At 37.2% G+C, this 24,627-nt stretch overlaps 4 protein-coding genes across 15 annotated transcripts; 2 read left to right on the forward strand and 2 right to left on the reverse strand.

Annotated features, from left to right (window-relative positions):
- Positions 1-1,895: 1,895 nt before the first annotated feature.
- Positions 1,896-14,977, forward strand: LOC111331118 (sodium/potassium/calcium exchanger 4). 12 transcript variants are annotated; one of them, XM_088726854.1, is made up of 13 exons: positions 3,065-3,188; positions 3,426-3,509; positions 4,065-4,224; positions 7,691-7,858; positions 8,131-8,314; positions 8,436-8,493; positions 9,455-9,648; positions 10,079-10,123; positions 10,619-10,781; positions 10,922-11,029; positions 12,449-13,033; positions 13,603-13,773; positions 14,027-14,977. In XM_088726854.1, the coding sequence occupies exons 2-13, from the start codon at positions 3,432-3,434 to the stop codon at positions 14,231-14,233; spliced, it is 2,121 nt and encodes a 706-aa protein (XP_088582980.1). In that variant the 5' UTR covers positions 3,065-3,188; positions 3,426-3,431; the 3' UTR covers positions 14,234-14,977. The 12 variants fall into 12 exon arrangements, with proteins under 12 accessions (XP_022791911.1, XP_022791940.1, XP_022791918.1 ...); XM_088726850.1 differs by having other exon boundaries at positions 3,066-3,188; positions 12,347-13,033; XM_088726855.1 differs by having other exon boundaries at positions 3,066-3,188; positions 10,619-10,667; positions 12,347-13,033.
- LOC111331216 (uncharacterized) lies at positions 14,975-23,898 on the reverse strand. The gene is made up of 9 exons (XM_088726865.1): positions 23,668-23,898; positions 23,529-23,542; positions 22,996-23,083; positions 22,754-22,769; positions 16,537-16,588; positions 16,393-16,440; positions 15,790-15,887; positions 15,543-15,707; positions 14,975-15,111 (listed from the first exon to the last, which is right to left on the reverse strand). Exons 1-9 carry the CDS (start codon positions 23,835-23,837, stop codon positions 15,028-15,030), a joined length of 735 nt encoding a protein of 244 aa, XP_088582991.1. The 5' UTR covers positions 23,838-23,898; the 3' UTR covers positions 14,975-15,027.
- Positions 17,287-18,659, forward strand: LOC111331191 (uncharacterized). Its single transcript, XM_022936254.2, is given in 2 exon segments — positions 17,287-18,529; positions 18,532-18,659. Coding segments are annotated over 2 exon segments (1,278 nt in total). The 3' UTR covers positions 18,567-18,659.
- Positions 18,806-21,558, reverse strand: LOC111331240 (uncharacterized). Its single transcript, XM_022936311.2, has 2 exons — positions 20,777-21,558; positions 18,806-20,273 (listed from the first exon to the last, which is right to left on the reverse strand). The coding sequence occupies exons 1-2, from the start codon at positions 20,811-20,813 to the stop codon at positions 19,960-19,962; spliced, it is 351 nt and encodes a 116-aa protein (XP_022792046.2). The 5' UTR covers positions 20,814-21,558; the 3' UTR covers positions 18,806-19,959.
- Positions 23,899-24,627: the final 729 nt, after the last annotated feature.

The raw sequence follows: 24,627 nt of genomic DNA on the forward strand, positions 1-24,627 counted from the left end.
TTTTAAACCTTTTAAACCTGGTGTTCGAAATGAAAGGCTTCTACTCTAGAACACATTTGATCGTCTTTGATGTTGTAACTTAAAAGTAATCAATAGTCGTGTAATAGCCTACCTCAGTCAGCTTCCCAGATGCAAACCTAAAAAACTGTCCACTACACAGAGTTAAATGTAGAAATATCAATTTAACTTTGTCAGATTCTGTCCACCTTCGTATCATACTTCACAGCATAGTGGCGCCCGTCCAAAGATAACTGAGTATAATAAATGCACGTTCGTTTTTAAATGTCTACATTGCCTGAACCTTAAAAATCAAAAATGCAACTTTTCTAGGGAAAGAATTGAAGGATTTGCTAATTCTTAAGTTATTTCAAGCCCCATTAGAAACGGGAAGATTTTGATCTAAAAGCCCGGCGGAAGGTTCTTGTCCGGTGTGATGCTGGATAGTGTAGCTAAATAAAAAAGCATGCAAATTAACAATATTACACCAAAATTATTCTCAGTTTTTGAAACGATGCAAAAAGGGTGAATCAGCTAAAGGCATAACACTACAACAACGGTTGAAAACAATGATTTGAACGACAACAACAACTACAACATTAACAACAACACCCACAAAAGCAATATGATCATTGTAAATTTTAACACTGAAGCACATTCTAAAACCCTAAAGAATGACCGAAAATGAACCGTAGTGTTCCAGTGATTCCCCCTGTGCGGTTTCCCAGCAAAACCAGCAAGCAGAGTCAACTGAATGAGAAACCTATTATCACGTTGGGTGGAAACTACTCAGCTTTTTTATGGGTATTGTTCTTAGTTTGGCAAAGTGGCGGGCAAATTGTGTCCTGAGTCCAACAGGATTTGATCAATTATCAAAACAAAGGAAGGGACAATCCCAAGGAAGAAGAGAAATACAGCTCTGTTGGAATTTAGAACCGAGAGTGTCTACAAGTAGTGAAAACGCTCGTCTTTCATCAAAATTGTTTTAAAGGCTGTTCCCGAACATAGCAGTTTATACTTAACACAAAACATATTGGTACACTGATGTAAATACGGAACAAGTTAGCATCTAAATCCACAGTGAGCTGAACTCAAACAGAAAATGATAGACTGGTTCTTTATTTTTTGAGTTACAGATATTGGACCTTTGAAATAAACCACTTACACAATTGACTGCATGGATACCATTTGACGGTGGCAGTTGATAAATGAAATAAGTACGTGACGGTTACCAGGTATATTTCCTCCACGTACAGAATATCTCATTTATCTGATAAGAATAGTGGAAAATACGTTGAGGATGACGAACACCCAAAACTCAACTTTTGCCGTCTGATCTTAGGAAGGATGCAGTCAACATCCGGAGAATCCTGGGAACTAGTTAGGATGAGTGATCGGGAGGGTTTTCGCTGGTATCTTGAATCTACCAAGAGTAGCGAAAGAAGAGGCAATTAAGTTAGGTTGAAAAACAGACAAGCACATAAAAAAATAGCTACGCGTCTATAACCAGTGAAATACTGAAATTGCCCTCAATCTTAACCACTAATATCAATACACTGCCATCTGAAGCCTTTGTGTCGTTTGCATATTGTCTGACTCAGGAAAAAATCTAATCAAATCAAAAACTATTTTTTGAAATGCATGCATAGAGTTGGCTTCTCTGAATAACAATCGGCGTAATAATACGCGTAGACTCACGAGATGTAAAATTAAGCTAAATATATTTTCTGTTCAGTTTTGTAACGACTGAGGTCTATTAATTGAGGGCATTTGCCTACCACTCAGCGTAAAATTCTAGACTGATGTAATATAGCATATCACATATTACAGGTGAAAATAGCACATAACCTTCAGGCATCTTTCATTGAGTAATAATTCATAATTCTCATAACCTTCTGTTTGATTAACTGGCTTGTAATACAGCTGCAATTGACAAACTATGGCCAGTGTTATTTTGTAATGGGGACTTTGCGGTATTACTCAAACGGGAAAAACATTTTCTAGCTACGTCGAGGCTCTAAAGCTCTCCATTAAAACATGTCCGAGGTAGGTACAAAATACATGTATATCAGTCTTTTCACCTGAGGAAGGATCCAGCTAGCTTTTTCGTTTACTTATTAGTCACAAAATCACGTCAAGAAAACGGAGTTCAAAATTCATGGCGCGCCGGAGAAATGTGAAAACCTGCGTGTAAATCAATATTGTAGAATTATATTCCATAGTTAAGGCAGATGGTTACACTTAAAATCGTTCCTGCGGAGATCATTAATTTTATTTTGAAAGGTTCGAAACTTTGCATTTTAAAAAGACAACAATTGACTCAATAGATATCTAGCCGCACCATTCGACACTTCAAATTTTCTGTTTTTTTCGATTTTCCATTCGATATGAAACGAAATAATGCAATGATATGCATGGTCGGTAGTTTACCACGGATTTCCACAACATCATTTTCCGGTATGCAAAATTGACAAATCGTGACGAAAATTCAACTGGTGAGTGTTACTTTCAAAACATCGTGAATGTCAAATTCAGTTTCATACATTTTCAAGACAGGTCTCTAAAGAATTGTTAGTGGTATAATCTTGCTAGAAAATTATTGTTATCGTGCGGCAAGAATTATTGCGTTATCTTCAAACCACAATCTCTCCTGCCGATAATTCTCGTCAGGATTTCATGGAATATTCAAGACAAGCTTAAGGCCCGTATGCATATTTAACAAACTGGCATGATTTTGGAGTATTTTACTTGAAAACTTGCCGAAGATATATTTTTACAATCAGTCGTAGGAAAGAAAAATATATTGTTTACCATTCATCGTTTAAAAAAGACATTTTAAATATTTGTCGATTGGAAATGGGCTTCTTAATTCATGAGATCACATTTTTGTGTAAACAATTTTTTTGTTTTTCCAAGCTTCCTTCGCCAAACTATAAATAATTCATGGTTCTCGTTCTGATTTTGATGTCTACGAGGGAGATAGGCCCACAGGGACGTAAATCACTTGATTTGGGTGTTACCTTGGTAACGATGACGTATTATGACGCGCACTGCCTTTGAATGGCGAAAGCAAACCTTGTTTCACGGCCAACAACGGCTATAAGGGTCGACACAATATCAAACAAATGATAGGGCATAGAAAAGAAAAGAAAGGAAAAACCTCCATAACCTAATGCAGCCGCGGTCAAGAGGTATATTTCTTATGAATTAACAGTCGCTTCTATTCCCATTGCTGTAGGATTATTTCAAAACAGCCCCGCGCTTCTTTTCTGTTCACTTGACATCTAAAGATGTAATATTGAAATGAAGCATTGTCCTCACGTCGCTTTTAACGAATGAAAATTGGGCATTGAAATGTTCATTTATTCAAACCGTCGATTACAATCATCGGAGGGAATTTCAATTAGTTCTCATTTCGATTTTTCCAGTTTTCGATGCAGCTTTCACGACCCAGTACTGTTAGCGCCGTCGAGGACGAAAGTTTCCCAAGTAGGAGAGAATTTTCACCAGACGTATGAAACTTCCGGATATTTTAACTTAAGAAATATTGTTGAAAACCATAGATTGATTTTTCTGACAGATTAATTTCTCTGCAGGGAGCTGACAAGAAATGAATTTCCGTAAAAAGCGTAAACATGTATAGATGTTTGGGTTTTAACTGATCTTCATTTTTTGCACTTCGAAAAAACTCCTCGTTAAGTGTCAAGCACCGCCTCTGACAAACCTATTTACAAGATTTATACTGCCTGTGAGTTTTTCCTTCGTGTTTAGTGAACGTAGATAAACTTGAATTCAACAATTTAATTTCTAAAGCAATATAGATAAAATTTTTCATAAAGAAACGAGGAAATAGGGGAGAAATAAAAATTAAATGTGAGATAAAAACTTGACCCTACTTCGCTTGCGTAATCAGAAACAATTTTGCTTAAATTCTTAGAGATTGTTACGATTTGTTGTTTTTCATTCCACGGGCTAAACTACTTTTAACTAAATTTTTGTTAATATTTCATGAAAAAATTAAATCATCTTTAGCTAACCCATGTCCGTTTGTCTCATCCAATTTTCAGTTCCCGACAATGAGTTGGTGTAGAGGAAGAAGGACGTTTTCATCGAGACCACCGCTTCAAAAATGTCTGATCTTGTGCTGTCGTATTTTGGTGATATCACTGTTGGTTGGTTGCGGTTTAATTTTGAGAGCAGCAGCCGACGGCTTGGAATTGACAGACGGTAAGTATTACGGCTCTTTTTGTCGTCGTTCTAACAATAAAATCATTATATTTTAATCTCGTTCGTCGTTTATCGGTCTTCGGTTTATGGTACATCTAGAAAAGAGTAAGTAATGTAAAAATGCGGGATTAAGAGCGGCAAATCTCAATTCTCTCGTTTGTCTTCAGCCAATTTTCATGAAATATTAAGTTTTGATGTAAGAAATGTTTTTAAAATCCTCAGTATTCTCTTGCAACCTTGGCTTTAAAGGAGTATAAAGATTCACTAATGCGAATTTTTAAAGATTGCTTTGTTTAAATCAATGTTTTATTACAGTTTGCACTGCTCGGACCGGAACCTTGCCAATTTATAGCAAACAAACCAAAAATATACCACACCGTCAGTCTTATCAATTTGTATTTCGAGGACAAGTTACCGGTGTAGGTGAGAAAAAAGAAGGTAAAAAAAAAAGGAAACTCTTCCTTCCCTTTGTCAACAAACATTCTCTCCAAATCTGGTTAAAAACAAATTTTATCGATGCCCGAGGATCTCATCCAAATTTGCTAATGCCGTCACAAACGCTGCAGAAAATATACATCGAACTGGAATCTATAGCGAGTGGAAATTATACAGCTGAAGTACATCGTGACAGTTATTGAGATATTTTTTTCCACAAAGAACTAATAATTATGTGTGGTAACTCCTATTCTCGCTTGCAGAAAGTAGTGATTATTATTGTAATACAAAGACCCTCGAAATGGCTTGTAAGTGAGAACAAGAAATTTATTTGCGTTTTGTTGATAGCCGCACAATGCAGACAAGTGTTAAAGTTTGTTTCCTTTCAGTAATTGCATTGACAGACATTTCAGGGTAGTTTTACTGTGTTTGTTTCATGTTCAACATTGGAGGAAAACGATGAGATGAAAATTAATCAACAAAGCCGACCAGCGTGCAGCATGCTGAACAAAATATAAAAGTAACGGTCCTTTGAAAATGCAAGCCGTTTGCATTGGAAAGTTTTTCAAATATGGCTAAGAAAACTTCAATTTGTGTCGTGTCTTATTTGTAAATCTAAGAAATGTTTTTTTGCTTGTTTATCTAATTGAGTTGCTACTTTCCCGGCCTAAATTGTCAACACAGTTAAAAGCATGTTCTGGCTTCTGCTTCTTTGTGCATAACATGTTTTAAATGTGAGTGGGAAAATGCAGTGCACCTGGTGTTTATCGCCAGAAACAAACAAAATGATTAGCTGATTTACTTTTAAAAATACATTTTAAAACGTTTTGTAGCAAATTTGCCGTTAGGCAGGATGAAACAATGAATTCATCTTAAGGGTGCACGCTTCATTCAACAGAAGACAATTTGCAGTTTTAATATAAAACCCCTTGCCGCGGGCTAATCCTGTTATTTATTAATTTATTTTTTATTTTTTATTTAAACAAAAGGAAGCGTCGAAGGTTATCCCTATCGAGGACGCTCCCTACATAAAATATAATATATTTTAGTTACAATGTAAAATTTAAGAGTCATTAAGAAATAGGTTAAAAATATATATATATATACATATATATATATATGTGTGTGTGTGTGTGTGCGTGTACATATTTTACGAAATTTTAAAATACTTTCTAAGTTTCCTACGAAAAATGTTAAAATCCTGTTCGTGCACTATCTCTTTAGGAAGAGGCATTCCACGGTTTCACAACTTTAAAAAAGAATGAGTGCAAAAAAACAGTTTACTCTAGCTAATGGCTTGTCTCAATTCTTACAACTGAGAACGAATTTTCATATTCTATTCTCCATTTCTCATATAGGACAACAATCACTGGCGAGGTGTTAACTATTGTCTTTGCAAAAGACCTCTCACTTGTTAATAAAATGCAAATCTTTTGCCCTTGCCATAAAACAAAAATTGCACGAAAAGAAAAAGGGCTTTCCCGAAAGTAAAACCAATAAGGGCTTTCCTTTTCGCCAAAAGGAATTTGATGCCCCAAAGAACAAAGAAAAATGAAATAGAATGTTCTTGCCAGCTACAACTTTACAAAAATTAGAAGAGTCTATTCAATTATCCTTCACCCAAACGTTTAGAATTTCGTATCACCTGAGACTCTTATTTTCCGATAGCGACTTGTAAAAATACTGCTAATTGCATTTTTCAACTGCATCACCTAAACAAAAGACATATTGTTCGGTAACACTACTTACTCTGATCCTGATTGAACACAGATTAATTGAGTATCTGACACAAGGCAACAATTATGCTTTAAACGTCGAGATTCACTTTACAGTAAACATCACATTTTGTTAGGGTCAAAAAAAGAAACACATAAAGTACAATTTGGTACTTGTACTTATAATTTTCTGCTTTTTTCAAACAATCAAGTGATTTTGTCATTAATTGAATAAACGGGAAGAGCAAACACTTTTTCTTGCTTTGGTGTTAGGCAATGACAGGACTTTAAATTGCAGAAGGAAACAGAGTTCATTGTAAGTTGAGTGAGACGGATAAATTGCAACAGCCGGGGATACAATTAACTAGTCAAGGTTCTCAAACTGTTTTTAGTAATGTTATCAAATTAAAAAGCAAAAACAGAAGAGATGAACAGTTCTATGTAAGATACAAGGACAAACGTAAGGAAAATCATAAGCAGAAGCTGGAGTGCGAGCTCCAGATTGTTATCGAGACTCCTACTCTCTGCTGATTAGCAATCGAGTGGGCTGATTAGCAAGCGATAAAATCAACATGCAGAGCTCGACACTAACGGTAGCCCACTAACCTCAGACTGGTAGAAATTCAGTTTTGGCTAGTGGTTTTCAATTTCCACTAGCCAGTTTGGCTAGTAAATAAACTGAAATTGTCATAAAATCTAAGACGTCACTAGCCACTTGGCTAGTAAGTTGAAAAGTTAGTGTCGAGCCCTGAACATGACTTCTTAAGAGCACTTAAAATTGTATATTAAAACTAACTCCCACTCAAACCCACGTAAAGAAAAGAACTTCATTTTATTTTTACACAAACCCATCTTTCTTTCCTTTTTTTTTTTTTCAGTGCCTTTCCTTCTGTTCCTTACTTTGTTTTCTATTATTGTTCTTCAATGGAGAAAAAGTAAAGAAAGTGTCCAAGAAGTCTTTATTGCGGCTTAAAAGTATCTCTCTTAAATCAGAAGACTGGTTCGATCCAGTGCGCAATGTTAATGAAAACACGAGACAAAAACATTCCCCAATGAGACCTGTAAGCGATGGTTTGATTAGGGCCGGAAAAAGGCTGGGCAGCGCTGCGAGGAAGTGGAAAGAATGAAGGAAGAAAGATGGAGGCGGCAGTCAAATGATAAAATGCTTATTGACTGAATTAGGTTGAGCCACACGGGAAAATATTTGGCTCTCGGTCATGACACTGGGACCTCACTGAGCTATGAGTCAAATATTTACCCGTCCGCCTCTCCCACTCAGTCAATAGATACATGATTCCTTTGTAATCATTTTGTAGGATCAGTTTTCCAATCAAGACATCTGCTATCAAGTGTCGAGTGGGAAACTTGCAACTTTGAAATCGGTCATTCGAGAAATTATTCAGCTCGGGAAACATGGTGGGCTCCCGATGAAGCATATGGCTGGCTGGCGTTGCATATATTTAGTGTTCTTGTCATTTTTGTAGGTAAAGTATGAGTCTGTTTATTGATGTCCGTCCTCTCATTATATATGCACTGGCCTTCACCTCGGTTGTTTGTTGGAGGAAGCATTTCCAGTGATAGAAAAGTGCCACTGGAAAATTTTCTTCCGAAATGTGAGATTTTTGAAATTAGACAACAGTTAATTTATCAGCTATCTTACCTTTAGATCCATTGCACTTTTATCTCGTAGCTTTATTCACTTTGCACAAAATCGTTATGATAGAAAATAAGTGTTGTTTAATTTTACTTTCTATAGCGCTTGCTATCGTTTGCGATGACTTTTTTGTGCCATCCCTTGAGGCAATATCTGAGAAACTGGATCTTTCAGAGGATGTGGCAGGTGCAACCTTCATGGCTGCAGGTTCTTCTGCTCCGGAGCTATTCACCTCTGTCGCGGGAGTAACCGTAGAGAGCGATGTCGGAATCGGAACAATAGTAGGGTTAGAGTAATCTTCCGTACTTTTCTGCCATAAATATGCTCGATCACTCAATTTATGAAATACTGTGTTATACATGGACTACCTGATGACACCACTGGTGAAATTCCCTCTTCTGTTTTAGGAGTGCGGTATTCAACCTTCTTGTAATCATTGCTCTGACTGCGGCCTTGGCAGGACAGGTGTGCTTAGGTTATTGATCTTTGATATAATTGTTCCGGTGATAACAGAGATGCGTGCACTTTGATTGGTCGAGGACTACGTCATATCTCGCTATAATTACCTTGCACGAGGTGATTTTAGTAAGGGTGCTAACTTTCAAAATGACTGCCCAGCGTTTTGTCAATGTTACCAAGGAAGTGGTAAACGTTATAGTAGAAAATTCCAATAATGCTGTTTAGGTAAAACATTTTTCAAAAAAAAAAAAAAATTAAGTTTTTACTGATTGAATTAAATTTACCCGTGAAACCCTAGTGGAGACTGGCTGCTTTTCTCGATACGAGTAATCAGAATAGTTGCAACAACATAACGAATTTACAACGGAATTCGAAAGCACCTGAACAATTCTACTATGGCAATTATTCCGTTCAGGCTCGGTGAATATCGTTGAATAATCCCCCTGCCTTTGTCGCGGGGATTATTTAACAATATTCATTTCGCCTCTGGCGAATAATTGTTAAACATTTGTAATATTACAAACAATTTTTTGTCATTTAGATTAATCGACAGTCAACTAATTATCACGTTAATCCTTGATTTAAGTTTTCAAATCTGTTTCCGTTTGAGTGTGTGATTCTTAGTTCGTGTGGAACTCTTTCTTAAATGGCGAGCCCACCTACTATTCATGTTAATTTGCCTTTCTTGTTGAAACAGTTTTACCATTTTTCCTGAAATCGCGAGAGTAAGAAGGCTGATTTGCATGCACATGATAATAATCTGGATTTCCATTATGAGAGGTCTATTCGTAGATTCACTATTGGTTTATTAAGAAGTCTGACACTATCAAATATTCTAAAACTATGTTTAAAAGTACTCTAGAGGCAATTCTGCGTTTTGGGTGAGCTTCAGGCACATTAAAAAATGCAGAAGTTAAAAAAAAGTTCTTTATACTGCTGTCTCAATCGTCGTGTTTTTATTTCGCAGGTTCTTCAGCTAGACTGGAGACCGCTTATAAGAGACTCTATCTGCTACGCCCTATCACTCGGATTCTTTTCTTGGTTTGCATGGGATGGCAAGTTCGAGCTATATGAGTCCATCATTCTCCTCGGTCTGTACTTTCTCTACATCGTTTTGATGAAGTTCAACACCAGGCTTATGGATCTCATGGGTGGGGCAAAGTAAGTAAGAAACTATGACAGTCTTTCATCTGAATTTTCCTTCTGAAACCGTTTGAGTATGGTACCTAATGGATAATTTTACAATGATTCACGTTTAAACTGATTCTTGTAGACAACTGGTGACATTACAATCAAGCATATCGGTGCTTGTAAAGTTTACTCAACTATAAACGTTGACCTAACCGGTTACTATAGTAATTCATTCACATGCTACTTATTTTTCGTCAAGTTGAACAATGTAACAAAAATGAGGAAAATGAACTAAAGGAAAGTAAAAGTGCACTGAAAAGAAGAAAAGTAAAAATATCAAACCGTCTGAAATCTATATAAAAAACTATTTGAAAATAGAAACTGATAAGAGAAATAATATAATAAGTATAAAAAATTTCTAACGCGGACAGCTTTATTTCTTGTTGCCTGTCTCCGTCAGAATGTTCCCAAAGGACGAAGAGCTTCCATTGGCTTCCCATACACTGTTAGTACAATTTGCTTCTCATTTTTACTGTTCTGAGCAACTTTGTAACTTACTCTTCACAAGACAAAGCAAAGATTCCATACTTAAAAACAAGCAATATTCCAACAATAAACTTTATTTCTCCACACGATAGTTCTATAACATTTTAAACTGCTTGCTCGCAACCTTCCCTCCTATCAATACTACGAAAAAATCTACACTGTTCAAAAAACAAGTATAACATAAGTTGTTAACCTGACCAATTCCTAAAGACGCGAATTTCATCAAAAAATTGCAAGACGATTGTCATAAAAATATACTTCTAAACTGTACTGGTTTTAAGTATACAAAATAATTATTTTTGTTTTAGTGAAGTAAAACGTTTCTTTAAAAAAACTTAAGTCCAGCCTGCTCACGTAAATGCATGGTTATAACAATGCTTGCTGATTTCATAAACTCTCTCGTGAAGTGGGCTTTTTGGACGGCCAAACAAACACTTTTTATTTCTATTTCAAGGCACAAGGGAGGACAAGTCAGTCCACAAAATACAGAAGTAACACAGTTTGTGAGTAGTGATATCGATGTGCAGTCAGACCACAACGCACAGAGCTCGTCTGTTGCTATTTTTCAAGGGCGGCAAGGAGTACCTGCAGGAAAGCTGCCTCCCATTAGATCGGTGGTAAGAAGCGGTCTTTAGCACAGGGATCCCCGAACAGACAACAGAGGAAATACAAATTCAACTGAGACCCACTGACACTAAGTATACTGCTGAGCTAGAAGTGCTCTCAAACATTCTAAAACGTCGAGTTTCTCTTTCAGGAAAGTAACGCAGATGAGGGTACAAACTCGAAGGTGGTTTTAACGGCTAATCTAAGTGATCAAAGGAGATTTTCACACGCCAACAAAGGACAAGTCTCTAGATCATTTGTAAGTAAACGGAAGCCTCTGTTAAGTAACACATAATTCACAACCAGTTAGTATTGTGTTCTCACCACTGACTTTCATGTCTAAAGGGACAAACCATTTCAAAGTCAAGTCTTGAGAAGCTGTTCAAGAAAGGCAATTTAAAGCGGTAGAGAGAGTAAATTTGTCCATAGTACGACAGGGTACTAGTTTAATAGCACAGTTTCGTCTAGCGGCGATAAGGACAAGCAAACAAATATGCCACGGTAGCACCGCACCTGGTTAGCTCAATTGGTTAGAGCGCCATATTGTGTTGTGCGGGAGGTCGAGGGTTCGAGCCTCGGCCGGACCAATACTAATGGTCTTAAAATAACTGAGGATAATTTGCTACCTTTCTATAATAACAAGAAATGGATAGATATTCTAGTCTTCTCGGATAAGGACGAATAAAACCGAAGGTCCCGTCTCCTGCAGGGTTAGGGGTAGGAGACGTTAATTTCCCACGCACGAGATACTGTCTAGTGGATGTCCTCCCCGGGGTGGGATGGTGGGTACAAAGGGGTTAGGTGTCAATTGGGACGAAAGTTCTGTTCTTTTCTCCTGCCATTCCCGTTGCGAATAAATTGACTTCCTAAATTCCTTTATCCTCGTTTCACGCCAGTAAAAAGAAGTGGTTAGTAGTAGCAAGGAAAGCAGAATTTCGCAAATATCATAGTTGCGAAATCGGAAATGTTTGGAATAGTCTTTGTAAAAACGTTCTGAGGTTTATACTCGGCGAAGTTCATTTGTTTCCATGTAGATAGTCGAGGCAGGCAGGACGAGAGTTGGTTGTGCTTCAGGGAAAAAAAACGATTAACTGGAAACAGAAAGAAGCTTAGCGGTAGAGACAAGGATCTTAGACAGATGTACAAAAGTGTAGCCTATACAGACGCCCCTAATTCTGAAAAACAATCAGTTTGAAGGCTGAGGGCGACTGTACACAGCCTGGCTAGAAAGGAGTTTATGTTTGGTAGAAGCGTTGTAGCTAGATCTTTTGACGCGGTGCGTCAGCCTGTTATTTAAGCTTACAGAACTGAGTTGGTTACCGCTATAAAGGAATAGCATTTTACAATTCATCAAAGGGAAATTTGTAACCTTGAGTCAAAGGCTAAAACTAAAAGACAAATGGCCAAAAATAAGAGGAAAGGCCAGATGGAGGTAGTGTTTCTGTAGCTATCTGTCGAATGATACAGGAAGTTGATCATATCTGGCAATTGTTATCTAGGACGAAACTTCAAAAACAGTTGCTTAAACAAACATTCCTGTCTCTATTTTGCAATGGATGCTCGTTTCCAACCACAGATTAATCTATCCCTGGGACGCAGCCATCACTCGACGCTTCCTGTTAAGCCTCGGCTTTCAGTATCGTTTCCGGGACTAAGAGAACTTTATGACAATCCTAAGGCACATCGAAGGAGTTCTGCTGGAGTCGTTGCTCCAGGAGAGAAAATCAGACTTAAATCAGTAGCACAGAAACAAGTGATGAAAGAGTACAGACGCCGTTCAGAGATGGCTGTGAGCCAGCAGCCTACAGTCTCTGTTGTTCACGTGGACGCCAACGGAAACGCCCACACGGTACCTATAGATGATGACTCAGAGGCAAAATCTGGCGTGGACTCCAAGACTCAAGTCCGAACGGACGAGGAGAAGGAAGTAAAAATGAAAATTTGTCCATGTTTACCTGCAGTATCTGCAGAGTTCCCTGAGTACCCCGAGGAAAGAGGTGTTTTGGCCCCATTTAAGTACTTCATAGGATGGGTGTTATTTGTTGTGAGCTTTCCTTTCATCTGTATGTTTACGTGGACCATACCCGACTGTAGTAAGCCACACAATCGCAAATACTTCCTAGCATCTTTCACGATGTCTATCATTTGGATAGCTATTTTAAGCTTTGGCATGGTGACTTTGGTTGGACGATCTGGGTGCATCTTAAGCGTGGACAAATTTACAATGGGGTTAGTGGTCATAGCTATTGGCACTAGTATCCCGGTAAGTTATTGATTCCTGTGGTCACGTTTCAACTTCTAGTCTTCAAATGATTTAATGGAAAATTTCCCTTTCAGTTTTCTTCATTCAGAGAATATATAACAAATAACGCTATGAAAACATCGACGGTCGCTTAAAAAAAGACGTGCTTTCTTGTTAACGTTTTGTAAAGTGAAGCACCATTGTTCAAACCCCTGGCTTGCCACATCTCAAGACTTATCATTCGGGGGTTACCTACGAGGTTTTAATTGCCTCCGATAGTTTTGGCGTATCTAACTTATCACTTTTGAGGAAGAGAGAGACAACAGTGGCCTTATGGTCAGTGTACTGGACTCCAGGTTAAGTGGTTTGGATTCGATACTGGGATAAACTTCCGCTGGGTAGACCACTAGGTTCGAGTGCAGACTGAACTTATTTAGACTTTGTGAGAAAAGCTACCTCTAAATTGTATAAGTAAGAAAAGCTCTCAAGATAAACGAACCTGTTACCTCCTCTGATTCGGTTAGATACTCGACCTTTGTGCTAATTACAGATCAGTTTCATAACTCGACGTGAATTATTCGACTTTTCAGGATGCGTTAAGTTCCATAATTGTCGCACGGGATGGTTTTGGAGATATGGCCGTTTCAAACGCCATTGGATCGAACGTTTTTGACATCAACCTTGGTATTGGCTTACCATTTGTTATCAGGATCATGATTGATAACTTTCAACCTATCCGACTACTAACACCAAAGGAAGAGGTAAAATCAAATGGAATTTCATATCAACTCCATCAAAAGAGGGTAAAAAAAACCTGTTCTTGAAGGTAGCTTCTGTGAAGAATACACTTAACTCTTTCCTCTTCCTAGCGCCTTCCGTGGAAAAAGTACAGCACATGATATTATTTCCGAGTCTGTTTATTTCTCACTAGTGTCCTATTTGGAAATTCCATTCAATTGTTGTATTTCTTGATTTTTAACCCTCGATTAATTTTCAATCTTTATTTTCTTGCAGAAAATGCTATCTTCAGGAAGTCTTGTGATGGTACCACACGTCAAATTTGGTTTCATTTTGCTTCTCATATTGATCATAGCCCTTGGGATTTTCGCCAGCGTGCGGTTTAAATTGAACAGAAAAATCGGTATTTCATTTTTAACAATGTATATCGCATTCGTCATCTACGCTTACGTTCAAGATATGCTATGTGATTACGACTGCTGATTTAAAAAAAGGACCAGCTACCCATTTAAAATGACATTGTTACCTTAATAACTCTTTTATAGACCTATAAGCCTTTCTGTTAGAATACTTCGATTATGGAAAAAGAGAATCACTGCTATCACTTAAAACTGGACAACAGAAAGGCTAATCAAAATTTTATTTTTATGTTAAGTTCACGTTTAGAAAACGATGAGAATATCTCTAGATGAAGTTTGTACTCGGTTTCCATCGATCCTGTAATGTCTGAAACATTTACCACTTTTTTGTACGAGCATTCTTTTGACAAGGCAAGACCCATCTCTGATATCTACACAGATACTTATCATCTATTCATGAAAAGCTATCACTATTTAGGTCATCTTTATTGCAAGGGATTTAAGCAATGGCTTGTTAGACTGACATAGAGTCTCGTAGGACAATTTATCTAGAATTAGTTCTGAAATCGTTAAACTACTGCTTGAGTTCTCTAGAATACTGCTAAGGTTAAGTTATTACAATATAGTACTGACCCAGACGTTTTTGTACTCTAGATGTAAGTTGTTACGTAAGTCAGACTCCTTTTGTTACCATATGTTAAATGTTTGAAAAGTTTGAAAAGAATATTACACGAGTTTATATCTGCCGAAAAACTTTTTGTGTTGAACACATGGGGAATGGCCTATTAAGACTTTACACTTTTTTAGTAAAACAAGATAAAAAAGAAATTGCTTTTATATTCAATAAATCATACTGATACAAAAATGACTTGAATGTATTTTTATTAGAGAAAAAGGATATGGCCACAAGCATTGCATCTAGGTGGCCGCCAAAAGTTCTTGTCGCATCTTTTTTAATTTGGTTATCCAGCGAGATGTCTTGGTTTCTTCGTCTTCATGAAGCTAAATAGAAATGAAAAACACCCATGAAAAAATGTTGTTCCAGTTCAGTTTTATTAGTCTTTAAATGAAGAGTGTATCTATAACATTGTAAAATATTTACCATAAGGATCTTAATTGAGCTTAAAGAAACAAAGCCACACCATAGGTTGTTTTGTTGCAAAACTTTTGGACAACTTAAAACATTCATAACTGTACATCTGTGTACAGTCACTCTGCATGAATGCTACATTAATAGTGAGTTACATGCTCAACAGTCTATTTAGAAAGAGAAACTTTGGTGCAGTAAGTCGAATGAGTTCTTTTTAAAATAGATTGTGTTCTCAAGCATACAGTTACAGACACTGATGATGCAGACAAAAGTTTCTCTCATCAATAACCTCCCAACCACGAGTATCAATCAACACATCTTAACAGAGGCCACATTATCTCACCCATGAAGCAAACAGTCCCTCCTTGTCAGAATTTTGTGATATAATTGATTGAGGAGCAGTCTTTAACTCTGTTGTAGTTACAGTAGAGGATGAAATTTCTGGCACTGCTCCACCAATACCAAACATAGCTTCTTCATGGCTACCATCAATATTTTTCCTACCCATCTGTCAGAGTAAGAAAAAGCATGAATGCTGTTAACTGTTAAGATACTAAGCAGGATTTAAGACTGTCATGAGATTGTGTTACCTGATGACCTTTGTAGCCAGAAGATGAGCTGAAGGACTGGGGCACAAATTCACTGCTTTCTATTTGTAATATCACATCTTTGTCAGGTGCTAACTCTCCTATTGAATAAAGCAGCGAATAAAGTTTTTGTCAAAGGAAAAGTAATTATTGCTGATTGACCCCCGAGACTAATAAGTGGGGATTGTGACCACTTATAAGTCTCTAACAATTTTTCTTTCTGTAAAGGTGCAAAGGTCAATATCAGAAGCAGTAGTGACACATATTTTGGTAAATAATTAGATAAATCATTTATTCACTTCCATTCCTTGCTCAGAAACATGATTTTGGAGTATCTATCTAAGTCAAAATGAGTTAAGTATATTTATTTTTGGTAAATAATTCGGAGAATAATTTCTTCAGTTCCAGCCCTTACTCAGAAACCTGATTTTGGGGTATCCATTTTAGTCACGACCTACTTAAATAATTGACCACCTTTACTGAGACTGGGGTTAAGTGTTCCCCAGTCAATGAAGTTTCCCTCACACTCATCACTTGTAAGACTTTTTACTGTTGCAGCAAGGCAAGTCTGGAAAATTTACAATAAAAAATGGTTTTAGGACTCACTTAATTCCTTGACAGCTTTATCTCTTTTGAGGATTTCATCTTTTGACTCTGTTAAAGTACAAATAATTGGAAAAGAAAAGAGTATTATCTGTTTTGTAAAAAAATGAAGTTTAAAAGCAAAGTATTTGAGCCATCACAGCTTACCTGCTTTTGCCAAAGCTTTCTTCATTTTCTGTTTAGTCTTTTCTTTTGTGAGCTTTAAGAAAGAAACAATTGAAATAAGACCTAACAATTTTTCTTTCTGTAAAGGTGCAAAGGTCAATATCAGAAGCAGTAGTGACACATATTTTGTGTACGAAAAGAAGAGAAGGCTACTCTAAACAAGAATTTGTTTTGATTGTTCAGTATTAAGGTCGGCACACACGAGGGGACTAGTCCCTGTGAGTAGTCCCAGTGACAAGTCTTTGAAGGGTTTACACGAGGGGACCGGTAGCAGGGACTAGTCCCTTAAGGCGTTCACACGAGGGCACTCAGTTGCACAAGAACATAAAAAAATTAAGAGGCAAAAGATGTTTCTTAGTCTGGGGCGTTACACGAAAACAATGAAATTTGGTAACTTTTCATTGTAGCACTATTAAACATCAACACAAATGAACTACACTTATTCAGTCGGATTATTCATGCTTTTACGTGTTCCGTTTTTGTTTTGTTTTTTTATTTTTAACAGACACAGAGTCAAATAGGGTAAAAATTCCATCAAAATGGGTCCAAGACATCTCTATATGTTTACAAAACTAGAAATAGTTTTTTTATTCTTCAGTTGTGGAAATCTAGAATTCAGGGAAAATTCATAGAAACTGCAATGTTTACAAATACCGGAAGTCACGCAATCCCTTCTTCACAGTATCTATTTTGGCGGGAAAGCAGGAAAACAAGCCGGGAATTTGTAAGAAGATGGTGTCTGGAGCTAAAGAGAAGCAAAAACAGATAATATTGCTTATGATGATGATGCTGGATGAAGAGTTGCCAGTCACTTATGCAAAACGAATGTGGGCACAGCAATGGCTCCTACGAAGAGAAGAAACAGGCGGGTTCCATACAATTTTTCAGGAACTGGCCGCTGAAGATACGCCTGGATTTAGCAAGTACACGAGGATGCTCTATCCAAAATGTGTTGCTTTAACTGAGCTGATAGCGCCATATATTAACAAGGAAGATACTTGCACGAGAAGCTCTATCTCAGCAAGCGAAAGGTTAGCCTTGACCCTACGCTTTCTCACTACAGGCGAAAGCTGTCAGTCACTTTCCTTTCAGTTTCGCATTGGAAAAGCAACTGTCAGTGGAATTGTCACAGAAGTGTGTGATGCAATTTACAATGTGCTTGGAAAGGACTTTCTTCAGACACCTCAGCAAGCTAAGACATGGTCTGAAATAGCAGAACTGTTCCATTTGAGATGGAACATACCAAATAATATTGGAGCAATAGACGGAAAACGTATTCTTATACAGAAGCCTGCTTATGCTGGTTCACACTTTCATGATTACGAAGGAAATGAAAGCATAATTGCCCTAGTTGTTTCCGGGCCAGATTATGAATGCTTTTATGTTGATGTGGGCACTAATGGAAGAAACCAAGATGGGCATGCCTGGGGCAGGTGCTTCCTTAAAAAGGCACTAGATAGTCCAGACAACCCATTAAATGTGCCACCTCCACGCCCACTGCCAGGGCGTGTGACACCAGTCCCTTTTGTTCTCACCGGTGATGAGGCATTTGGGTTAGCAAAGTACATGCTTAGGCCTTATCCCAGCAGGAATCTCACTGTGGAACAAAGAATTGCCAACTATCGCATTTCGAGGGGTAGGAGAATTTCGGAAAATATTTTGAGAATTCTTGGAAACAGGTGGTGTTGCTTTAGAGTGCTATTTTTGTTAGCTCCATGTAAAGTAAAGAGAATTACCCTGGCTGCACTTACCCTTCATAACTGGCTAAGAGCTGATACCAGTACTCGAAACATTTATTGTCCACCCACACTTAGTGACAGGGAGGATCCCGAAACAGCAGAAATTATTCCTGGGTCATGGAGAGATGACATACCAGCAAATTCTTTCCTAGATTTACAACCTTCAGTATCAAGAAATTGCTCTCATGAAGCTAAAAATATGCAGGAAGAATTCACCCAGTGGTTTAACAATGAAGGCATTTGTCATGGCAAAGACATATGTGCCGATTGTAAACCCATTGGACATACAAAATGCATGATAAATCCTTTCATGATCACTTCCAGAGAAGTGATGAATATGTAACTTCTCCTTAGATTATCAAGACATTGTTTAACCAGCAAGTGATGAGAATTGAGACAATCATCAACTCAAGGATACTGAATTGATATACCACCAAATTCTCCATACAGAAGTGTAGGAAAGGACTTTCTTCAGACATATCAAATGAATGCCGACTGACAAGACAAAAACATGAAGAACTCAATTTGTTTATTTTTAGTTATAACATGTACAGTTACAATAAAGTAACACTTGTGGTTGTGTTATAAGTAAAAACATCTTTTCCAGTATAACCAGGTGTTTCCACCATTGCAAAATTAACAAAAACAAAGGTGAGAAAGTCCTTGAAAAGTTAAAAAACCCATTACAATGTTCTAAGTAAATACTGCATGAACAATAAAAAGGGTGTTAAGTTTTCAGGCCACTGGCTTGCAACTGCCAATAAACATACAAACTGACCTTCAGCACCAGTGCATAGATATTTGGCTAACTTATATTTTGGTTTTACTGAGCACACTTAAACTCTATGAAAAACAAAATTGAACCATTTTAAATCAGCATCATGGTTACCATATGTCAAAATTCTTCACAAACACACTGTCAGCAAAAGTATCCAATAACCTTAAATGCCTGATGATTCTAACTATTACTGATTCTCCACAAGTTTATAATCATGGTGTTAAATACATTAGGACAACAGTATAGCCTGCACACCAGCAAACCATATTTCTTAAAACACAATGAAAATTGAACATTTATACCAAAAGAAAGCCACATCTTTGCATCTTAGTGTCATGCCATGACATGCTATGAATTCAATAATTTTTAATTGCATGTTTTCGTGGAGAACAGGGATGGCTTTGAATGAACAAAGGAATATAGATCTGTAAATTAATAATATTCCATGGCTGCATGGCTGTAAGAATCCATTTGCATGTTTTCATGAGCAACAGGGATGTTGTGTTGAAAATTACTGGCTTCACTTGAACTGTAGGAAGCCATAGATGGGGCAGGGCTGTACCTACCAAGTGTAGCAAATTGAGTAGGGGCACCACTAGCAACCTCCATATCATCACTTTCTTCTATCTGAAATAATATATCATAATTTTTATGCACTTCTTTGCCCTGCGAAACTTTCTTTGACTTAATTGTGACAAGCTTAAACGTACATAATTTGCAAATGCTGCAACTTCACTATTTTCAACTGAAATGTTTTGTTGCTTATGCTTTTCAGGCTGTTTCATAGCCATCACTGCTTCTGAAAACAACTCTAGTTTTCTATTTTCTTGGTCATCCCTTTGCTGTTGTTTTGAAGCTTTTCTAAAAACTTTCGGTTTTGAAGATTCTTCAATAATCAACAGTCTCATCTGTATCATCACAGACAGCAGTGAGGAACTTCAATTGACTATAAAATTCCCAGGCTGGAGTGTAGATGTCAGTTGTGCCACTTCCAGATGGCTTTACAGATGCCTTAGAATGCTCTAATTTCAATTTTTTGACAAGCTCTTTCCACTTTTTCTTGATATCATCAGCATCATACTTGTCCACAAGGTCTTTCATAAGCATGTCATACAGCAAATCCTTGTTATTATTCTGGTGATACTGGGGATTGTTGTGGTTCCAAAGGGATTCATTGCCTTGATAGAATGCAATGAGAGTTTCTACAAAGAGAAATATAGATTTGAATACACAAAGAATCGATAACATGCTAAAATTATTTCACATAATCAAATTAATTTAGAATTGGAAACAACTTAACAAAGTTTATACACAATTCTACATTAAGTTATATTTTGCCTAAATTATGTAAACCAAATTTCAGCATAAGATGAAGAAGGGACTTCTGTTCAAAGGTATACACAACATGCATAGAACCATTCAGCTACATCTAACCACTCAACATAGCCACCACCCAAAAAGGCAAAGGAAAGTGGTCCCCTACTAGATAAGGTAGACGGAAATTAGGGTGTATATATAAGAATGGATTATAACAACTGTACACACATGTACAACTGAGGTGGTTAGTTAAGTTGGTGGTAGTCAGGGACATTTTTAGTACTAAAAGTTGATAAGTGGATTAAGAGAAGAAAGTCACTGACAGATCCACTGATTGACTTGAAATTTGGGAAATACACTAACCAATCTGTGGTATTTGAAAAATTACCTATTTGTTGGTCGCTCCATTCCGTTTCACTTTCCATTCTCCCTACAGTCACAGTTTCCCTTAGAAAAAAAAATAAATCAGACCAGTACACCTACTTGATATTCTCTTATTAGGAAGGTGATTTCTTCATGTACCTTAAGAGCCATGCTTCTAAGGCCATGCCAATGTTTCTTTATGTCGTTTAGGCTTCGAGGAGGACTTGCCTTCTGTAACTTTGCTTGAAGAGGCGATAGCACTTTGTTCATTTTGGTTTTAGTTACTTGACAGTTTTTATCCCAAAGAACTCTGTTCTTCTTATAAAATTAAATAAGAATTCTTGTACTTGAAACACTCCACAGTACTCCTTGTTCTTCCTCATCAACATGCCCTTTGACATCAACATCTTCCTCTTGCACCACCATTTTGAAACAAAGTGCGTAGGGAATTATGAGAGCTTATCATACTGACCCATGATTGGCTTATTTACCGTTTAGTCGCAGGGAGTGGTCACACAAACAGTTCACATGAAGGGACAAGCATTTAGTTTCATGCAACAAGTCTCTGCGACTGTTTGCACGAATTCAAACCAGTTTGAATTCGTGCGACCACAGAAATGTGTAGTTCACATGAAGGGACTAGTTGCATGAAACTGGTCGCTGGGACTAGTTGCAGGGACTAGTCCCCTCGTGTGTGCCGACCTTTATAGAAAGGGTTTGAAGATCAAGTATCCCACATAATTTGGATTTGCCCTGGTGTCACTCCCTACACTACATTATAAAGTAGTTATTGTTATAAAATTTCCCACTCACTTTTCTGCAATTAAAAAGACGATATGAAAATCACATTTTTGAACTGCAGAGTTAAGGTGATTCCTCAGTATTGCATTGTGCATCCTAAACTGCACATAAAAATCATGTAATCAGGCGAATAAGCATTCGTACATTCCGAGAACACAGTATTGTTAGTCAATCAATGCAGTGGGTAAAAAGGAGCAATGGTCTTTGGCTCTTGAAAAAGCACAGTGACCTAGATTTTTTGTTGCATAATTTTGATGTGCAAAATTATCCCCTTTGAATAGGAGAAATTAAATAGAATTATCAAAGGGAAATAAAACTATAGCTAATAGTGTGAATGAAACCAGTCATTTGGTGATATAAATTAAGACCCTGAGCGGTCTTGAAAACAATAACTTGAGGAATATTTTGAGTTGATGTTGTTGAAATTGCCTAATTTTTCCCAAATTGTGTATCAAATTGCTCCATACCCTCCACACTTCTTATCGAGTTTTTTCAAGTGCTACTTAGGAAACCCTTGCTTCCAGCTACCACAAAATATACCCTGAACCCAATGAAATGTCATCTATAATTAGTGCTAGTAAAGGCATAATAAATGAGGTAAAATTGGCATGTCATATCTCTTAACCAAGCAACACGACCTATCTTTTTATTGTATTTTTCAAAACAGGCATATGCTGGGAACATTTGAGAAAAGTATAAAAAATATTGTTCAAGAACTTGTTTTTTCCGAGGAATCATCTTCAGATGGTAATGAAAGGACAATCATGACAGGTCGACAGACCCCCAGCAAGAGAAGATTAGCCTTTACTTTCAGTACGTTAGTTGTGTTAGAATATCACTATACGTCTGATGCACGATCCTTCGCTATAGATAGCGCTATTTATGCAATAGCAAAAATCAGACCTGAAAAAAAATCAGGCCTGTACGGGATTCGAACCACTGACCTCTGCGATACTAATGCAGTGCTCTACCGATTGAGCCAACAAGCCAACTGGGAGCAGGCCGTTAAGTTGATTCGTAATAAACCCGTGATGATAAATCAGATACAATGAATATATGAACTTCATATATTCATTGTATCTGATATATATCTGATATATATATTATCTGAATATATGAACTTCATATATTCATTGTATCTGAAATATCACTATAACAAAAAAACATTTGATCATTTAACATGTGTTTTAAAAACTCTTACTTGTGAACTTGAATCCCTACACAAACAGAGAAAAAAATACTATTAGTAACTGTCCATTCTATCTACTCTTGGTACAAGCAGGATACAGTTTTGCAGTCTTGTCCGATTCAACAAAAAAGCTGAGTGTACACTCTGTTATCTTTTTATCACCTTTTTGTTGAAAAAAATTTACTATGTAAGCCTTGCTCATATGTCATTTGACCAACCTCATGTGATTGGCTTCTAATGTAAGAATCCCTTACTTTTTATCTTTCCTACTTCTTCTCTTGTCACCATTACTGGAACTACTGCTAGTGCTTCTACTGCTACTTGATCGACTAAACCGGTGACCTGTAGTAGAATAATGATGATAATAGATTGTAAAGGTCAAGGTTATGTGGTCTTCCATGTTGGATTTGCATTAAAAATGTCATGGAGCTGGGGAATGGGGGTGTGTCTGAGAAGGGGTAACAAGCAGCATGTTCCTTATGTCTCTATTTGACCTGATTACTCTTCAAGAAAAAAGAACAACCAGCACTCAAAAGTATTTAAAAAATTTCACTGATTTCAGATACTGCATACTTTGTTTATAATCTAGTGTGGTTTTATAATATGTCGACGAAATGAATGCACTTTTAAGGTTAAACCAAGTGAAAAAAATAATAAAATGTCCTTACCACTTTCACCTCTGTAAATGAGCATATTAAAGTGAATAACAGTAGCCAGCCTTCCTACCTCAGTTTTCTTTTTAAGCATACAATTTATTACAATGGAGCTTCTGAAATAGTTCCTTTACCTTTTCGACTTAATCTGTTGAAAAACAAGTGAAAAAAAAATGATAGAATTAGTTGGGTATTTACTTTAAAAAATACTTCACCTTAATAATAAAGATAGAACTAGACATGGTAGTAAATATATCACTATTAGCTTCGAACCTGCTGCGCCTGTAATCCTCATAACTACTGCTTCTGGAACGACTTCGTTTTCTCTCTCGAGACCGAGAACGTTTCCTCCGTTCTCGACTTCTACTCCTTCTGTCGCGTTTCCTCGAAGATTTTTGTTTCCTTCGTCTATCGTCCTCCGAGTCTGAGCTGTGTCTACCCATTTTTCACTCTGTTGTGTTGTGTGTCGTGTTGGACGATGCGATGTTGGACGGGTCATGCTATAACAGCGGTATCTTAGTTACTTTGCTAGATACCTCATGTATTATAAATACTAGTGTATCGCCACAGTAAAGACTCTACCCAGCCCCCCGCCCAGCATCGTAGTCTGTCTTTCAGTTCTTGTTGTTGTTGAACCTCGCTATGGAACACGCTCTTTTCCCAAACACATTTTGTGACGGGACAGAACAAAGGTTGCAAAGGAGACTGACTGCATTGTGGAAAATATGGCTCAGGATAGGGGTGATGTAATAATATATGAAAATCCTCTTCTAAATACTGTATTTTCCCTAACAAGCAGCTGCACTCTAAATATAAGCACCCTCCCCTAAAAAAAGCACCCACTCCCATGGTCAGAATATCAAACAAGCACTCCTTTAGAACAAGTGCCCCCCCTGTTCACTTTTTTAAAATATTAGGGGTACAAGGAAAACCTGTTTCTATTTCCACTTAATTAAAGACTTTTTAAGCTTAAACTACAACAGAATCAGTAAAGGTTAACATTTTATTAGTGAGTGCCCCCCAATTTAGCCACCCTCCCTCCTTCAAATAAGCAGCCTCATCTTGGGACAAATTTTAATTAAGTGCCAGGGTGCTTATTCAAGGAAAATGGGTAGTCCTAATTGACAATGATGATGACAATCATACATATTTCAAAGCAGCCTAATACTTCAGATTTTACTCACTTTGCACTCCTGGGTCAGACATGTTTCCTTTGTGGTCATTATTTGGGTT

This window comes from Stylophora pistillata, chromosome 7 (assembly GCF_964205215.1).
Source record: "Stylophora pistillata chromosome 7, jaStyPist1.2, whole genome shotgun sequence".
Taxonomy (NCBI): Eukaryota; Metazoa; Cnidaria; class Anthozoa; order Scleractinia; family Pocilloporidae; genus Stylophora; species Stylophora pistillata.

Bases quoted from the DNA above. Each gene is read 5' to 3' on its own strand.
- LOC111331118 (XM_088726850.1), top strand. From the start codon at position 3,432: ATGCAGCTTTCACGACCCAGTACTGTTAGCGCCGTCGAGGACGAAAGT. The intron at 8,315-8,435 runs GTTAGAGTAATC...CTTCTGTTTTAG, and splicing joins GGAATCGGAACAATAGTAGG to GAGTGCGGTATTCAACCTTC. The intron at 11,030-12,346 runs GTAAGTAAACGG...TTCCAACCACAG, and splicing joins GACAAGTCTCTAGATCATTT to ATTAATCTATCCCTGGGACG.
- LOC111331216 (XM_088726865.1), bottom strand. From the start codon at position 23,837: ATGGGTAGACACAGCTCAGACTCGGAGGACGATAGACGAAGGAAACAA. The intron at 16,441-16,536 runs GTAAGCTGTGAT...GTACTTTAACAG, and splicing joins GAAAGCTTTGGCAAAAGCAG to AGTCAAAAGATGAAATCCTC. The intron at 15,708-15,789 runs GTAACACAATCT...TTACTCTGACAG, and splicing joins CTGGCTACAAAGGTCATCAG to ATGGGTAGGAAAAATATTGA.
- LOC111331240 (XM_022936311.2), bottom strand. From the start codon at position 20,813: ATGGAAAGTGAAACGGAATGGAGCGACCAACAAATAG. The intron at 20,274-20,776 runs GTAATTTTTCAA...TTCTCTTTGTAG, and splicing joins ATGGAGCGACCAACAAATAG to AAACTCTCATTGCATTCTAT.